Consider the following 19,573-nt stretch of genomic DNA (forward strand, 5'->3'; position numbering starts at 1 on the left):
TATGTAGTTTTATACAAGACATTAGCCTACATTTAGGGAAAAAAAAAAAAAAAAAAAAAAAAAAAAGGACCCCCCCCCCAGAAACAGCTAGCTAAATTTACAAGCTACACATTTAGATATCTTTTTGCAAAGTGTCCTAATAATGATGCAAAGTCTGAACCAACGTGGTTTTGTTTCCCTTGCTAAGAAGCAATGACTGTTTATTTAACACACTTATTTTAGGTTTTGGAGGGGGGAGAGGTTTTTTTTTGTGTGTTTTATGATGGCTGTATTGAGGAAATTACAAAAACATACATATATAATATCAGTTTTATGTTATAAAACAAATTCAGGCTCTCAGGGAAAACAAAACAAAACAAAACAATTTTGTTTAGCTCTGTAGGAGAGGGCAAAAGAAATGTCTGTGGAAGGTAGTCTGAAAATGCTGGAGCTGAAAACATTGGGGACTGCCCTTGTACTTCCCAGGAGACTGACTTACAAAGACCAACCACAACTCTGTATGAAACCACTGGAAGAAAATTCCTGTTCAGAATTCCCCACTTTAAAAGCATCAAAGTGTTTCTTCTTACCCTTGTTATAGTCCTCCGCCTTCCCCACACTTGCAATTTAAGCTTTACTAATCTCGTACACCAAGCACATTGCAAGTATCAAGGATCCATTCCATGTCCATCACAGGCTCCTTTTTGGGCACTTTTCTGCCCTTTCCTGCTTCAAGGAATGTGTGATCCTCATAAGGGGCCTTATGCCCAAATCTCCACTTATTTCCCTGCTTCAGCTGTCCCATGGAATGTGCTCTGGCATCCCCTTGTCCTTCCAAATCTTCACTCACACAGTACTTGCTGAAGTACTCTAATTTTCTAATACTATTTTCTCTTTTCTTCTCCTCCTGGGAGAGAAGTTGTCATCATTCAAAAAATGGGCGAACTGGCAGAAATCATGTGGAGGTATTGTTATGCTGGGAGGTATTAATGGGTGTTGTCAGCCAGTTCCTTACTTTATCATGAGTGAGTGAAGTTGCCAGTCCTGGCAAGCAGCCAGCGGTAGGCTCCCTTTACTTTACTGTCTTTTTTTTTTCCCCTTCCTGTCATCATGAAAGTTGATAAGGTTTCTAGCCACCAATGCCTGCAATACATACTGAAGGTTTTGAGAGTTGTGTCTAATCAATCCTAAAATCACCCTATGTCTGCAGGCAGAAATGGAATAAAGTAGATATTCAGAATTCAGTTTATTCAATGAAAAAAGAAAAAAAAAAAAGCTTAGTGTTGTCTAATAACTTTTCATATTCAAAGATATCAGATCACTAAAGAAATATCAGCTATATTTTAGATGGCCTTCCAAGGACACTGCATCTTGACCCATGAAAAGAAGCATCTGTGCATTATTTTTTTAAAAATAGATGATTTGTGAACACTATGACATTGAAAGGTCACTTTTACAGTGCAAGTAAATAGATATTTTTTAAAAGTGCTTTAGTACAGTTACATGCTTCAGACCTTAAAGCACAAGTGATACTGTCCTGCACTGTCTTAAAAGAAAATAGCTAAAGGAATTAAAAGATTACATATTAAAAAGTAACCTGACACTTTTCATCTGAGGTACTTCAAGGTACCAAGGTAACATATCTAAAAAACCCACCAGTTATAAAAAACAGGCAAGCTAACCCAAGTGATAAAATACAGTATAGTTGCTATTATAAAATACAATCCCAGTGCGATCCTTAACTTGCTTGGTTTTGGGACATGCTTCCTGCTGCTTTTGAAGTAGAAAAGGAATCAAAATTAAAAAATAAAGCAGTTGCAATGAGCACTCAAATACATTTTACCTTCCTTCTTAACTTCAAATGAACATCAATACATCACAGATTTAAAAACAGGATTCTGCACATTACTATCAACCTGCTTCTATGACTATCTTTTTGATTACATTTTGCTATTTGCTGTAAATTCTTAAGAGGCCTAGCCAGACAAAGAAATATACAATTTTCTGTGTCACCATTTTCTCTAGAAGGTTATAGAAAACTAGCAACAGATCAAAGTAAGCCTATACAGACAGAAGGTGAACTCCATGGGTAACAATGTAACAGGAAGAGAGACCAGATTCCTACCAAGGAAGCTGGAAATATTTGTGAGGAAAAACATTCGAAGAAAGCATTCCTTATTCCAGTTTTCATCCCGCTCACACATTAGCATCACATGCATCACAATCATGTGCCTATGGCAACAGACTGATGCATCCCTAACTCAAACAATCAAAATCACTGATTCCAGTTCCTTTTAAAATAAAAATATAAACAGTTAGGTCTTGAGAACTTTTTCCACTTGAATTTTGTGCCTAGGTCCTCCTTCAGTGAAATCCCTACAAGAAAAACAGGACTAAGCCTCTCTTAATCCAGAGGAGCCACTATACTCCCATACTTCTTAAGTGACACGACAAGCAAGAGTATGCTAATCAACCTTTGAGGTTCCAGAGTTTTATGAAGGAACCAGCAAATAAAGACATGCTGTTCTGTGCCTGAGCTGCCTTGAAGTTTCTTTGGTTATAGAATGAGGAAGCACCTCACTGAAGTAGCCTGTGTTCTTCACAAGAGTGAAAATAACTCAACAGGCCTCTAAAGGTAGTGAAATAAGTAGTGGACACACCTAAGTGGATGCAGTGTTACTGAGCAAGTGCTTAATGCTATCAAAATGATTACGTAAACTCTCTATGCAAGCTAAAGGAGACTAACCAAGAGATGCAAATTTAGGTTGAGCAAATTGCTTTAAAAACAGAATCCTTCCAGCACCCTAGAGGAATTTTTTTGCATTTGGTGAAGGCACTGCTCTCTTTTTGAGAAATCCAAATATTTTCCTGTTTATTCAACCATTTTAAGGCAACATACACAGACAAGATTATTCAGACCCCACCAAGTCAAACTGATGTTGAGAGCATATGATCTGAAAAACCGTAAGGCATCTCTGCTCACCTTGAAAAGCTATGTGAGTGTCTGTGTGCTTGTGTGTGTGTGCGCACACAGGAAAGAGAGGAAGCCCTCCTTAATAAGTTCCTTGAATGAGAGGGAAGGAAGGAGACTCGAGTAGGCCAGGGCAGCGCAACAGATACCTGCTGTACCTGCTGCTCTAGTTCCCTCCACTTCTATCTCCCTGCATAGTAGAGTAAGGCTGACAATATTTTCCCTTCCAGTCTTCCCATGAAACTGTGCTATTTGTTCTCTACTCTTGACACTCTGTAGCTTCAAAGTAGCACCAGGCAAGAGTTTAAACAAATGGCTCCAAGAAAAATATCTTAAATTGATGGAATTCACAGAGTTGTGAAGATCCCGGCCTCACCATTTCAGCAAAACCAGTCAGAGCAATATTGAACAAGAATGTTGGTCTCCCTACGGTCATTAACAGCGCAAGCAGCACCCATGAGGCATGCTGACCTCTCTTCCTAAGCCAAGTTGAATAATTTGCCATTCAGTTTGGTTCTTCTCTATACCACCCCAAAAAGAACTGTGTTTTAAGTCTTTTCAGTGTGATTAGTTTTCACAAGCAAAATACTAGGATCAGATACGTTGGTTATTTATCAATTTTGCAGATTGTATAAGAAGCAAGGAATTAATGTAATGATTCCCAACTAATAGAAGAGATAAGACTACATGCAGGGTTTTAAATTGATTGTTTTGGAAAGAGAACCAGTCAATTTACCCACTAAGCTGCACAGCCCTTTAAAGTATATTTCTGAGCCTCAAGCATCAACCATATTGCTACGGGGAAAAACAAATAAAATTTATAACACATAAAAGGAATTGCAATAAATACATAGAAAAGAGAAGAATGGTGACAAATGTGCTGGAGAACATCAAAAGAAAACACAAAGTGGAAGACAGGTAACAACAGTGACTTAATAGGAAAATTTTGAGCAGTTGCTCCAAGTGTTGTCCATAGAGAGCTGCTATTTGCTTTATGTTGGCTCTCCTTATTTCCAGCTGCTAAGCTCACATTGAAAGAAGCTAAAAATACATTAAATTCTTCCCAAATATTATTTTCTCATGTAAGCAATTGGTGGAAGTTGCCACACAGATGATGTCCTCTTGCCAGTGAGAAGGATATAGTATACAATGCTGACAATAGAAGTTATATTATATGAAACCTATTGTCTTGGACAAGATGCAGTCCAAAATGTGGGAAAGTTTGAAAAGGCATTTTTTTTAGCTACAAGAATTCCCTAGTATTCCCTTCTCCCAGCAAGGCAATATATGAAAATGATACTTAAAGAGGAGGTTTTTATTGCCTGCAAAAAAAGGTATGCTCTGCACTACTCAGAGGTGTATGTGCAACATTTCTAGCAATCAAGCTCTTGTATTTCAAAGAGGAGGAAAAAAAAAAAGAGAGAAGAGTGGCAAATGTCTACAATTCAGGTATACTGCCTGCTGACAAACTAAAATTTCACAATGCTGCAGATTTAAAATACAAATGTACCTGCTTAGCACTCAAGAGTCTCCTTGACAGTAAATTCAGGTCTATAAAAAAGTAAAGGGTGGCATAGGGAGGGATGGGGCACAACACATACCAAAAACCATCCCGTTCTTTCTGTTAAATGTTAAGTATAACAGGCTTTTTATGACATGCCTTCCTCCAAAAATAGCAATGATTATACTGCTCAACTCCCACACACTCCCCATCTTGACTTTTTGACACTTAGAATATTATACATTCTCAGTCCTGAAGAATGATCCAAAGTTTGTGGAGTTAAGAGGTTTCTTTCCATTGCCCAGAACCCAAACTACAGAATATGAATACCTAGGGAGGCAGGCAACTCTGATTTCTCGTAACGTTAAATCTTCTGTTAAAGACAAATGTGACAGATTTTTTTAGGAACTCTGAAATCCACAGCTTTCCACAGTTTTGGAAAGATGCTGCAAGTCGCAGCAGTGATAATGTGCCAACTACAAGGCACATGTGTGAGCAAGACTTTTTTTGTCTTCCAGACAAACAAGAAGATTATACAGCCTATTCTCTTTGTGGGGATGAGGCGGGGGAAGTGTTAAGATTGCAGCTGCTGCAGAAGTGGAAGCTGCAACTCCCTTGGAGCTTGTACCAACTGTGTAGCCTAGCATGCCATTAAGGGATGCTACTGTACTACAGACACTGTTCAGTTTTGGGTTTTTTCCTGAATGAGACAAACCTGAAGCTTTGACCTGCTGTAGTTAACAGAAAATCTTGCAACACATTTTGCAATATTTCACCCAAGTTCCAATTCAGCTCAACATCCTGCCCACCAGAACTTCCTAAATAACAACTTAGAGAGTATTCTTGAATACTTTCCATCCTGTCTTCTGTGACATTTAGTTTTGAGATTTATCACATTCCTATTGCCCAATCATCATTTATTTTATCTATAAAAGAGGACGCATAGTGAAGATAACCTGGAATCACAACCATTTCATGTAGCCTACATCTGTAAGGAACTTGTCTTTATGAAATATGTTTTTTTAATAGAAAATCTAACAACTCTTATAACAATGATATGAATTTCACTAAAAACAAGAAAGGATGTGTCAATACTTTGGGGTAAGATATACTGTACTATAGCTTGGCTTTCTTCATTATGCTGAAGAATCCTGTCTGGCTGATGTATTTATTTTGTAATGTTTAACTATAATAGAAAATAGATGAAGTTCAAATGAAAACACTGTTTAGAATATGGCAACAGAGCATAAAACTAAATGAAGTGATTCCGTATGGACTATAAAAACATATTTGCTAATAGTAAAGTTACTAATGGTTATCTATCAAGATCACAACATGAAATAATTCTGCACCTTAAGAACAGTGTTAAAGCAGCAGACGCATTAAGTTAGATGTAATTTTTTGATTTTGCAAAACAGCATCACGCACTTACTTTATTGCTATTTTATCATTAATGTAAATAATTCAAAAAAACCCAGGGAATCTCCAGCTTGCCTTTTTTTTTTTTTTTTTTTTTTAAGTCACCAAAAGGGCTTTCCACTAAGACAGCCAATGCTCACTTTACACTTGCTAGCAAAAGAAAATCAAGTATCTTGTATACTGAAACAACTGCTTTGTTACAGAGGGAAGGATTCAGAAAACTAGAACAAATGACACTGCTGTAAAAACTGTAAGCCTTTTAGACCCAGTTCAAAGACTTACGCATTCTTCTACAGCAGACTGAAGTTTTATATTCATCTCAGCAAATCAGTCCACTAATAGGCATCAGTCATCAACACCTAAGTAAAGATCTGCCATATGAAACAGCTTTGATGTGATTGAAGACTTGCACACAGTCGTAAGTATGACAGAACAGCTTAGCTATTAAAATGTTTTATCTAGCAAAGAACTGCTCATCCTAATTGACTGAAATACTCTTTGAACGCTATTATTGCAAGGCTACTTCACTACGCACCGCTTTAGTACACAGCCACTTGACTTATATCTTGAGATCCAGCACAACCACATCAAATCTTGTTAGAATATTTTCTCACACATACTTTTGTCAAGAGACCAAAACAATAAAGCTGACTGTCATTTTTACTACCAGTTGCTTAGTTAATTCGATATTGAAACGTACTGGGATTCATTATAAAAGCTGCATGCAATCAGCCATTTCTATCAATCTTTCTTTTTACTGCACTAATAGAATGAATCCTACTAACCACATCAGTTGAAATGGGTTGGCAGGACTGGAGGGAAGCTATTCTTCTGCACTGAACCCGACCGCGCACTGCGAGAGGTGCAGTGGCAGGGGCTCCTTTAAGCAGCACTGTGCAGCCCTGGCCCAGCTCCAACACTGACCATATGTCAAGCTGACAGATAAGAAGCCCGAGACAGTCATCTGAAAACAACTGTATACCACCCCGGCTACCAGACAGTGAGGGTTTTGAGGCCTACCTCATTACTCACCTCAAAGCCAGGTTTAAACACACCGAAAGTAAACGTACCCAACAGAAAAAAACCCAAAACAATACCAACAAACAAGCACAAAGTCATTATTAGAAAGCCTATGCAATGACATACTCTATTTCAGGAAGTTTCCACTGAATATCGTAATTGATCACAGAAACACAGTCAGATTAATAATAGTTTGTGCCTATAACATTTTTCCTTCTCCATTATATTCACAGTGTGTTAACAATTTGCAAGAAAAAGGAATCAAACATACTAGCAACTGCACCAATATTACATTTTACAGAATCAAACAAAATGTAATACCTCAAATGAGGGGTGATTTGATTTTTACCATGTATCTACTAACGCATCACAGGGTTCATCAGTTTTTACCATTATTTTTGTCACCGGAAGCACGTCTTATTAATTCCTTGTACATAGGTAAATGTTATCTATCAACTCATATTCCAAAATTACAAAGTAATCAGCACAAAGGAATATCTAAAATTTACTCCAGTCCCCTATGCAATTTCCACAATTTTATATATTCATTTTCCATATTCCAAATTAATAAAATCCAGGTGAACTTACCTACAGTTAGGAGGAGGGTCTAATGTAATTTCTGCAAGTTCTTTCTGAATTCTTAAGAGAAAAAAAAAAAAAAAAAAAGACTTTTGTGCAACATATTTCTTTCAACTTTATGAACACTTCTACGGCAATCAATAGTAATAACCCATAATTCTTAGCATTTCTGATGGAAAGCTGATGCTATACAGTTTCATGAAACTGATTGAGAAAATGTGGAATTAAAAATCAAATCTCTTCTGAAAAATGAGCCTTTAATCTGGGACAAGTTATGCCACGAGCAGCCATGTAGAAAATCCTAGTTTTTCTACAGGTTGGGGTTCTCAGCTCCTTTGCTCACTTACACAACAATTAGATGGCTCATAAACCCTCCTTCTCTATCTCCCCTCTGCCTCTATGTCTCATAGCTCTTGCTCTCCAAAATATTTAGCTTCTTAACATATCTTGTACTGTCAGGGAAAAAAAAAAACACCACAAAAACTTCACAGGACAATTGTCTCTCACCCTCCTGGGAAAAGCCCATCCTGGTCTTCTCTACAACCTCCTCCTAGGTATTTGTGGGCTTCTACCAAGTTCCCCCAAAGCCTATCCTCAAAGTTCAGTGCTCCAGCTCCCTGGCCTGGCTGGGGACCTGCTGCTGGACTTGCTCCAATGCATGCCTTCTTCGTACTGGGGGGCCCAAAACTGGGTACACGTTATTCCAGATGCAGTCTAATGAGAGCAGAGTAAAGGGAGATAAATCACTTTCATCTACCTACTGACTATGCTCCTGTTAATACATCCCAGAAGGCAGTTAGCCTTTGTTGCTGCCTCACGTTGAGCTTTCTGTCTCTCAGGGCCCCACGTCCTCCTCCGCAGAGCTGCTACCCAGCCTGTATTGTTACAAGGGTTAGTCCTTCCAACATGCGTGATATTACATTTGGACTTGTTGAATTTCTGTAGTTTCCTGTCAATTCTTTCTTGCAGCCTGCTGAGGTCCCTCTGAGCAGCAGCCCGGCCCCTGCATGTATCAGCCACTCCCCTCTAACTTGTCATCTGCAAACCTGGGGAGTGCACCCTGTTACATCCTCCAGGTCACTGATAAAGACGTGAAGCTGGACAGGTCCAGTACAGATTCCTGCAGCGCTGCACTCGTTAGATGTATCCTGTCAGCTTTCTTCCTCCAGGAAGAGCAACTTAATTGTTAAGGATTTCTGAACATTCCCATCCTGATGCTCCCATGCCAAGTCCTTGAATTCCTGATCTCTGTCACATCTGGCAATATGGGCTCTTTTCCCTTACACCAGTGTCTGCATGAGAGCCAGTATCTTGCCCTCTGAGGAAATTTTAAACCTAAAGTAGGAGTTTACAGAGTTCCCAGAGGAACTAGTAAGGGTTTACAGTTCCCAAAGACTTGCCAGAGCATGATGCCATAAGCAGGACTGCGATGGCCACCTTCCCTACAAACTATGCCCAAGGTTTTTTAATAGGCTACTCCAGTGCAAAACCATGAACATTTAGAGGGAAGAAGGAAAAGAAAACAATTCAATGTACCCTCACATTTTCTTCTTCCCCTCTCCTTCAGAAGATTTCATGTACAGGAGCAGATTGCTGTTCCTCTTATTCCCTACACTAAGAAAGAAAACCTGCATGATGATACCACTCAAATTCCTGAGACACATGCTCAAGCCACAACCCAGAAGTTCAGGCCTGACCTGAAGTACACATATATCTTGTTAAAAATGACTGCCACCCATTCTGCACATAAATACAGGGAAAGAAAATGGTTTATAAAAACAAACATTCAGGTATATTGGCATATATAACATAAAAATGAGCAGTTTAATTCCTTATATAATGTTAAGATCCAAAACCAATCTTACATGCTAAGGAGTCTCACAGCCACTATCAAAATTCCCCTTATGCCACTACAGGTTGATTTTATGGCTATAATGAATAAATGAACCAAAGGCAGTAGAAGAACTGGCCTGAACCAGAAACTCCAATACTTTATCATCCACATTCTGAAATAATTAGGGCATAAGTGGTCAAGATTTGTAGGTAGAGGTAATAATCGTTTATTACAACAGCCAATATAGTTGAAAAGATAAAAACAGTCTTGCAGATGCTTAGCTTTTCTTCTAACCTCTGTGCACCCCAACTCCACATGCACACACAACAGTTACTCCTGAAGGGGGGAAGACATTCGATGTTTATTTGCTTTTTCTACTCATTGAAATATTTACATCTCCAGTACAGAGAATTTCCCCAATAAATATAATTCCTTTCTCGTAAGAATACAGGCAGAGGCTGCTTAATCAATATTTGCAGCAGGTCATTGTAGTAAACTGAAAATCCACAACATTTTTTTAAAAGGGAAAATCTGATTAGTGAAGTCTAAGCACAACAAACATGTTGCTTTTAAAAAGTTACTCAATTTAAACAATCCCAACAGTTCACACCTTTTGGAAGGGAGATCTTGCAAGTGTGGGAGATGCTTAAAAATATTTCTTCTGTATATGTCAAATTTCCACTGTGTTTTTGAAATTTATACAATCACAAATTCAAATCACAGAAAACCTAGGTCACATGGAATCTCCTTCAATGTCATGTTTTATGGGTTGTTTTGCTTTTTCTCCCTTTTGGGAAGTTACAGAATGATGATATTGAACTTTATAGAATAGAATCAGGGATTATTCCTCCGCTTTACATATAGCAGTAAAAGCAGTTAATATTTCATTACATTACAATCAGTCCAAGAAACATCAAGAAGGGACTGACAAGTGCAGCTTAAGTTCTAGATCAAAAACCTTCCATTCTTCCTCCTAAGTCCTAGCCCCTGTCCCTTCCATTCTTAAAACAAAAAGGTACAGAGTTCTCTTCTTTCCTCCCTCTGTTCTAGTTCAACTCAAAATTTCTAAGTTCTAATGCCAAGAGCACTAAAATGGTCCTTTATCAAGCTTTTCCTATGACTGAGCAAACAAGAACAAAATACTCTTCTGTTTCAAGTGATAATTGATCAGATGGTACTTTCTATTTACATTCAGAAGTTCTAATTGCTTTTGCAGGCATTTAAGATAAAGAGATGTTTCATTCATGATTAGTTTTATACAAACAACATACAACATACTAATACGATATTCATCAATTGCTCCTCAGCAAGTTACCCATATTTATTCTCCTACTCTGTGGCATTCCAAACTAAAATTAATATATACACCTTACACCTCTTTTGTTGCAACCTTAATCTACCTTGCATTCATGCTGAGAGCACATTCATAAACAGTTTCTGTAGAGCAGCTGACATGCAATAGCTTGTTCACATGTCACAGCATTCAAGTTACAATTAAATTGTCAGATACCATCCCAGAGAGCCCTGCACTGATAGAGACCTCCAGTGTGCAAGCTGGCCTTTGTCTGCACGAGTTACTCCACTGCTCTGGTACTTGTTTCATATCTCCATTGAGTTGCCCTCAGAATCTGGCATAGGAGAGGGTGTACCTCACTTCCATCACAGACCACTGAGGGTTCACCACAAGAATATGTGGCTTCTGGCAACAAAACATTTTTGCAGGATCCCTTTTGGCATCTCTTACTTTGGATTTTCTGCCTCAGTACAGTTATGTTTAACTGTGTTAGAGAGGAAAAAGGACTCTCAGTTAAAATAATTATTTTAAACTAATCATTACTAAACTAAACTAAATCATTACATTTAAACTAATGACATACCAGTTTACTATATATTGGGGAGTGGGGTGATGACAGGGGGAGAAGCTCTTTATAGTAATCAAAGCCCTGGGCTGTACACACAGGACATTTAATTTGCAATGTTGGATCTGATACTCTTTGGACTTAAAGAAGTCATTTGACTTCTCTTTTTTTCCCTCCATTTTACTAACAGAAAAGAACAATCATAGTTGCCTTCCAGTAATAGTGCAAAGGTTAATCTGCCCCTAAATTCAGAAGCATGAAAGTACATTGCAGATTTCAAATATTATTAATTCTCAGAGACACATATTTACTACTGTTCCAAGCCTAGGGGGACTGTGTTGTTTCCTTCATGAAACAGTTAAAGTTGTCTAAAGCTAAGAGAGAACTGAACATGTCAGAGGATTTCCCAATATGATTAATAGTAAAAGAAGCAAAAGAAAGGACTATAGGACAACAAGCTATTTTTACCACGTTTACTTTTCTAAAATACACGCCTCTTTATCCATAAAAGCCAGGTGAACCAATACTCCATACTAAAGAATATGCTAATCAGAAAATACTAAGAAATGCAATCACTGATATGTATTTCAATCTTTTATAAACTATGACTGAGCAGGAAATCAATCTAAAGATGGTTAGATTCATGCTGGAGGAAAAGAAATAGTCTTGCCTCTATACTAGATGCACAATAAATGACAAAAATATTTCTTATAAGAAAAAGCACTCCATATTTTGCCATCATATACAACATGCTAAATATAATTTCCAGATTCCTTGAAAATAGTGCTGTGATAAACTTCTCTGAGAAAAAAAGAGGGAGAAAAAGAAAGCTTATTTTTATTTTGTTGAATTTCAAACTAATTTAATCCATTATCTATTCACTGCTCCTTAAGGTTGTAACTGCTTTCAATAAAGAAAAGAAAAGATTACAACTAAAGTTTTAAAGTTCACAATTCATTGTAGGCACAGATATTTATTAAAAAATTCTAGGATTGGACACAAAGGTTGACAGATTTTTCAACTATCAACTTCAGGAGCCAAGCAAAACAATACATTTATTTGTTGAGCTACTATGTCAGCCAAGAATGGTTACACTTCTCTCAATCCAAAGGTCATGCTAAGATTTGCTACTTAAGAGGTAACAAGATGCCTGCTGTTTTCAAGGACAGCAATTCAATTCCGTGACTGAACTGTAATTGTGATATGCAGCAAGTTTCTCAATCTTGACATGTTAGGTAAGAAAGGTTGCTATTTAAGGTGATGCCCTCTGGGTGTGGAAAATTGAAGGACTGGTACACTGTATGACATGTGCTGTAAGCTATTACACCTGTAGAGCAGCTAGTCCTAAAAGTATTAACAGAGAAGGACGGCATGTGATGGCATTCTGCCTTCTTGGTGCCATCTATAGCTATGTGAACAGAAGAAATTCTGTATCTTAAAACCAAAAATATTACTCAAATATAAATTCAAGTGGTTTCATACACCCTCCATAATCAGATAATTTTGGAAAGCAGTAAGATGCGGGAGTAGTATATTCATACATAAAACATGGTGGCAGTTTACTTTTACACAAGCAAAACTCAGCACACCATAAGACATGGTGGCAGTTTACTTTTACACAAGCAAAACTCAGCACACTGCTAAGTCTTGATTTATATAAAACCTAATGCTACTGAAAATTCTTTAAATCTGACTACATAAACATACAAATAAAAAGCTGAACATAAGTATTCCAAATACAGATGCACAAATCTTCATTCTAATCTAAGATATACAGTAGGTATCCTAATGTAATCCAAAAATACTGTGACTACAATTCCATATGAATGAAAAAGCTTTCCAAGTGAGAAAATGTGACTTCCAAATTCAGGTTAGAATCAAGACTGTAGTCTGTGACTTTAGCTCCAGTGCTTACATTCTCTACTCTAAACAGGAATTAAGGAACCTTGATCAAAGAAGCAACTGCAGTACACTGTTGTTTGGGATTTATACTCATTTTAGCAGAGTTGACTGCTGTAACTGTAATGGAGTTATTAGAGGGAACTGCATAGTGAAATACTTAAGTGAAGATTATTGTGACTTTAGAGTAATGCCATATAGAATTCAAAGCTAGAAAAGGAAAAAGTTGCTAAGCATATAATCAGTCTTTTTGCACCAGGACAGCTGAATTACTTCAATTTATTTCAATTTTTAGAAGATCACTTTTTAACCTGGTGTAGAACAATATTCCCACTGAGGAAGTACAGCCTTATTCCTGCACTATTATTCACTTCTAATGAACAAAAGTAATATTACTATGAAGATATTTTACATAGTTTCTGTAATACTTATATTGTGGACTCTATGCCATTTTTCCTTCCTTACTTCACATTACTCCTCCCCTTTTTATCCCCTGTTTTCATTTCTGTTTTTCCTTTCTTGAGTCATTACCAATTTTAATTAAAAAGCAAAGAAACAAAACCTGTAATATGAAAACCTGGCCAGATGAAGAATGTTTATAGAAATGTTCTATATGTTGTTTAAATGTTCAATTCTAACACAGTGACAAACTACTGAATACTAAAAAAAAAACAACAAAACCAAACCCAAATAAAAACTATGATACTATTAAAAAACCCTGTTACTATACAAACTATCTTGCTGTGATCCTTCTACAAAGGGCTATGATAACCAGCACTTCTAAAACACATTTCTTTCAAAAATATTATTTATTGTTCACACATCTACAGAGCTCTTATAAATCATCTTGGCTTTTAAAATGCATAATCAAAGGCTTTCCTTCAATATTAGTACACATGTGAAACTGGCTTTAGAGTCTAACTGGCAAACGTACTGATGTCAGCAACTGGCATAATTAGTTTCAGCAGAACCATAAGCAGATATGATTAAACTTTAAAAGGTTTAAGTAATTTTATCACTGTGAAACGCATGTTGATAAAAGCTCTAAGCTTTGAAGATACAAAGCTAAGATTAATAGACCAATTCCTGACATATCGTTATTAATTTTTTAATAGGATAGTGTCCGCAGGCCCTTGTCAGAATTGTGGCATCGTTACGCTAGGCATTGTACAAAGTTCAGAATACACAGATTCTTTTCTAAAATTGTTAAAAAACGTTTTTCATGACCTTAAAAGTCATGACTAGTCCGATATTCCTAATATTTAAAAAATAACAATAGCAGGAAGCAGACAAAAGAGAAGAAGACCAGAAACCATAACAGCTGTGAGGATTAACTACACAAACAGCATCATGGTTTGAAGTGAAAGCTGGATTGTTTTTTTTTTCCTTTTAGTCATAAAAGGAAACATGGGCAAGCTTTGCCGGTCATCCTGTAAGTGATATGACTAGGTAATCTAATTGTGTCATAGTAGGAATGGGTCTTCAGAAAGCATTTCCCTGGGGAAGAAAAAAAGAAAGCTAGCTGTATGGAAGGTATCTATAGCAGAAGAAAAGCATGACAGTTCCTCACTGTAAAGACAGAAGAGACCAGTTCAGAAAAGTATGTAAATGGAAAGGGACAGATTAAGCCAAGGCAAAGACTTGAATTCTGAAGAAATGTAAACGCACATTTATATACCAGTATTTACGGACCCCTACTACATGCATACGTTATAAATTATGGCAATAGGGCCTTGATGCTTCTCCTTTACCACAGCACCATAGTGGCCCAACTCCAATTCTTGTAGTTTATGCAGCCTTGAATTAGCAAAGAAACAGGATCTGAGAATTCTGCATCAGGACAGTCTGCAGAATTGGTCTCTTGTCAGATTATTTTAAAAGTGTTTTTTAACTTCAATCACTATAATCCCATTTGAATTCCATTGCCTAGACTAACACCCCTACGTGTACTAAAGGAGCAACACTAAGCTGTAAATTCCTTCTGTCTGTTCCAAGCAAGACAATAGTTATCTGGAGACTGACCTAATAGCACAGAATAATTTAAATAGCTATTCTACAAAACCTACCTTTCCTCTCAAGCAGAAAAGTGAAGGAGAATAAATGGGTATTAAAACAGACCACAGTTTAAAGTAATGAAACCAACATGCATTTGTTGTTCACTCAAATATTTCTGACCTGACCATCTGGGAAAAGGAAACACGGTACTTTACAGCAATAGGTATTACGGTAGTCCTAACATGCTGAGTTACTGAACTGTCTGAAATGTTTATGGTTAATTAACTGTAAGTTACACTGACAAGTTTCAACATCAGTCATACATACACATACAGAGATATATTTTATAAGGCTACAAAACTGTCTGAGTTTTACTAGCAATAAAAAAATGTCAGCTTTTATCATGCAAGCTACTATTAAAACCATGTGAAAGAGCCAATCTGTCAAAGAAAGGAAAAAAGTATATAGGTCTCATTATTGTGACCAGTCTCAAAAGGCTATTACACTGACATAGTAGTGTTATAATAAAACAATAAGAAAATTAATATACTGAGTCAATACATACACCTAATGGTCAGGTGAAAAAAGAGAAAGAAAAATAAACAGCCAGAAAGAACACTGTACCTTTTAGCACTAGTTGACAGTTTAGCAGCAGTTTTGCTTGATATTTTGCCCTCTTTTTTCTTGGGTTGAACTTGCTCCCTTTCTTGTTCCTGCTGAACACCTTCACGCTGATCTCCATCAGAGCTGCCTCCACTAGTGCTTGGACTATCGTCAACTCTCTGCCCCTCTGTAGACATGGCAGATGCTGCACTGAACAAAAAAAACAAACAACAAAAGTTAGCTTTTTCAAAAGAAACTGTTCAATAATATTTCTTACATGCCTTAAGGAAATAACACATGAGATTTATGTCTTTGTCTTAATACATAATGCTTGTGTTAGAGACTTCAGTAATTTTAGTACTGAAGAGTTTTGCCATAAGCATCTTAACAATAATTCAGGAGTTGGTCATTTTAAACCCCATACCAAATAAGTAATAAACCCTTATACATATGAAAAGCATAAGTTATTGTAGTTAAGCAGGAAAAATAACTCTGCAAGTATAATACCGTTTACTGTGAATAATATTTTTCAACTGCTTGGCAATATCATGAGTTAGCTACCTCATCACTAAGCCACCAGTTCAAATGTAGCATAGTTTGTTAAAAACTAAGATCTGTTACTATCTTAAGACTGTTATCCCATAAGAAATAGATTTGTGGGCTCATTCCAAGTCTATAATGTGGGTTTCCACATTACGAAATCCACATCTTGGCATGCTCGATGGAAACATTCACAGAACCAAAAGGCACTAACACAGGACTGTTTGTGTTTACTAAAATGGTACACTTCTAGAGCTGTAAACCCACTGGTAGAGGATATAAGGAAGTTTTTTCCTGACCAATTCTGTTCAGGCAACAGGAGGCAACAAAGCTGTCAGAGAATTAGAGTGACAAGAAATCTCAGTATATTTCAGAAGTCAATGTTTTATTTACACACTCCTGATACTAGTTACCTATTTCCACTTCTTCCTTCATTTCACATAGTATAACAATATGCTGACAGATGAGGAATTACAGGCCCACTGTTACACCTGTCATGACTTCTCAAACTGTTCCAATGAAGGGCAGATGTCCACGAAAAACTCTTAGTGAATTAGCATACGTGGTAGCAATGACTGTTAGAAAATTTTACGCAAAAAACCCAAACCCAAACCCAGAAGGTCTTTCCTTTAACTCCAAACTTGTAGTTTATATATGTATTTTATATATCCTCCGCTAGAGATTTTAATAAAGTAAGTGCCTTCAAAGCACACAGGCCCAAACGTTACTTGCTTACACCCACGCAATCCCCATGTATCTGGGTGGTTTTCTGATCGAATCTGTCTGAACCAAGAATTTCCTCTTTCATACACCAAGAGTTTTAAATTGCTGTGAACTTCAACTTGCTTTTCCTTCTACCTATGTACAAAGAACAAAACTATTCACCTTGACTATTATATGTTTTAATGCTCTCTCAAGGGACAATAATGAGATTGCAAGCTCAGATTCAACTGTGCTCATTCAGTGGATTAAACAAAGTTCATCTCCCTGAACATATTTATGGAAAGAGACAGCAAAGGAAAAGTAAAGTAACATCAATGCCAACAGAGGCGCTTTTTAAAAAGGTCATAAGTGTTCCAGTTATAGCTGCATGTAAGGAAATAAATTTACTCCTCTTCTGTAAAAGCCTTACCAAGATCTAATTCTATCCAGTAATACACATTGTGGAGTAACAGCTAATCTTTTCAGGCATTATTGACACAATCCAACTGTCTTCCGGATGAATTAGATCTTTTTGTCTAATTTATGAAGCTATCCTGAGAAGGAAATCTGGAAGTATGGCATCCCTTCAAAATGTTTAGATGCTAGAAGAAACAACAAGCAATAGCAAGTGATGGAAATCGGACTTGGTTTCCCTTCATCAGCTTAAGCTACATATTGGATTTTATAAATATATTTTCATATATAAATTATATACACAACACCTAGCCTGCTCACTGAAGTAACTGAAATAATGCAGAGCTTATGTCCTAAAATTAAAATACAAAAATTGCTCATATTTAGAGAACAATTTTTCCTATAGTACAGCTACATTATATTTAACATAATTCACATATTTACGCAGGGTAATGTTTAGATATTTACATCTTCGTTGTCAGATTTTAAGACAAAAGCAACAGAAGATTTAGAGGTAATAAACCACAAAAGTATCTTATTCTGTCAAGTCAAAATATGCATTTAATAACTATAATGCAATTTTGATAGTAGGTACCAGATTTCTTTGCTTCTACATATAGCTAAAACAAAATTTCATCTTTTTTTATAACATTTTTGATGGCCTTTATTTACTCTAGATTTTAGTTCCAGTCTTTGCTTAATACATCTAGTTTTAAAGAGAAAAATTATCTTCAAAATGTACATAGACTTTAACACTGCAGGCCAGAAAGTTAAAAGCATATATTTAATAAAGCCTATATGCACAGGACATCTGCTGTGAATAATCTTGGCTATAAATATTACTATTATCCAAAAACAACTGTATTCACTTAATAAGTTCAGGTTACTATCCAGCAGACAAACACTGTAACAGTAGCCCAGAGCATATAATTACTGTAACATGTAATGCCAGCATTTACAACACGAAAATGCTTAAATCTGTCATTTGATGTCTGGCTAGTCTCTTGGGTTTTTTTTTCTCTCTCCTTCTCTCTCTGTTTCCCTTTCTGACATCCAGTCAGTTCTTTCCATGCCCTCTCCCCTCATGATATCTGCAATTACTGAAATTTTGCATAGTTCAAGGGATGCTCAGTATCACAGCGTAAGTGTGTTTTAAAGGGCCTGAAGTTAGACACTTCAAACATAGTCAAAAAGACACACACGTGGACAAAAGAGTGGTGAAGAAAAAAAAAAAAAAATCAACCAAGGGGATGACACTGTTAGGAAAACATTTCACTGCCACAGAGACAGAGAAATACAAGATACTCCTTGAATCTGGACAGTCATGAGTGCATTCACAACTGTCACACGGAGTGAGAGGAAAGACCCAGGATGTCCAGGTACCCAGCTGCCAGGCTATTCTACATTCAGAGAAGGGTTGCTAACCTCCCTGCCGTTGTGCTGAGAAAAATGAGCAGAGGGGACACAGGAAGGAGTGAAAGGGGACTTGAAAGTCTCTCCCTTAACATGAGATGATTCAGCAGAGACACAGATTACAAGTGTAACTACAACTATCAATTCTACGTGAAGAGTGTCCAAAAGATCCTGCTTGTGTCATACATATTCCCCTCCTTTCAAAATTAAAAAAAACCCAAAAAACCCCAAAAAACAAAACCCCACAAAACCAAACCACCAAAAAACCCCCAACCAAACAACCACCAAACCACAAAAAAAAAAATAAAAATAAAAAAAATATCCAGCAGTCAGGGACAGAGAGATCCTGGCAATGTGCAGATGGATCCCTAGGGCGGCAGAGCTAGCGATGATGTCTTTCTAAAGCGGTCTTAATTTCCTATAAGCCAAGATAAATTGAATATTTCTGCAGGATCCACGAAGAGCAGCAACAGCAGCAGCCGCCTTACTTCATCTTCATTAGAAACCGTAAAGGGCAAAAGGACCAAAACATCACAGGAGGGGACGCAGATGGACCTCGATTTATGGCCGGGCACGGTCCGCCTCTGAGAGGGGCACCCCGAGGGACGGGACGGCAGCCCCGGACTCCCACGGCCCCACCGCCGCGGGTGGGCACACACGCGACTCGCCCGTCTCCCCCCCCCCGTCGGGGAGACCCAAGCGTGGGGCATCGAGCCGTACCGGGGAGGGGCGGGGGCGGCATGGGCACCCCCAAACGCCACCCGCACCCCCGCGGCCGGGCAGGCGGCGGCCGGGCCAGGTTGAGAAGTAGGAGACAAGCCGGGGAGAGGAGGAGGAGGAGGAGG

The 19,573-nt window shown here is 37.5% G+C and overlaps 1 protein-coding gene across 1 annotated transcript in view; it reads right to left on the minus strand.

Annotated features, from left to right (window-relative positions):
* Positions 1-19,470, minus strand: part of LOC113476977 (ubiquitin-conjugating enzyme E2 E2) — a 214,764-nt gene extending 195,294 nt beyond the window's left edge. Inside the window, exons 1-3 of the mRNA XM_026843015.1 lie at positions 19,449-19,470; positions 15,681-15,869; positions 7,479-7,529 (exon numbers count right to left, since the gene is read on the minus strand). Coding sequence (XP_026698816.1) covers positions 7,479-7,529; positions 15,681-15,856 — 227 coding nt within the window. The 5' untranslated portion in view covers positions 15,857-15,869; positions 19,449-19,470. The remainder of the gene's footprint in view (positions 1-7,478; positions 7,530-15,680; positions 15,870-19,448) is intronic.
* Positions 19,471-19,573: the final 103 nt, after the last annotated feature.

The sequence above is a fragment of the Athene cunicularia genome (genome assembly GCF_003259725.1).
Source record: "Athene cunicularia isolate RWA chromosome 2 unlocalized genomic scaffold, athCun1 chr2_part1, whole genome shotgun sequence".
Lineage (NCBI taxonomy): Eukaryota > Metazoa > Chordata > Aves > Strigiformes > Strigidae > Athene > Athene cunicularia.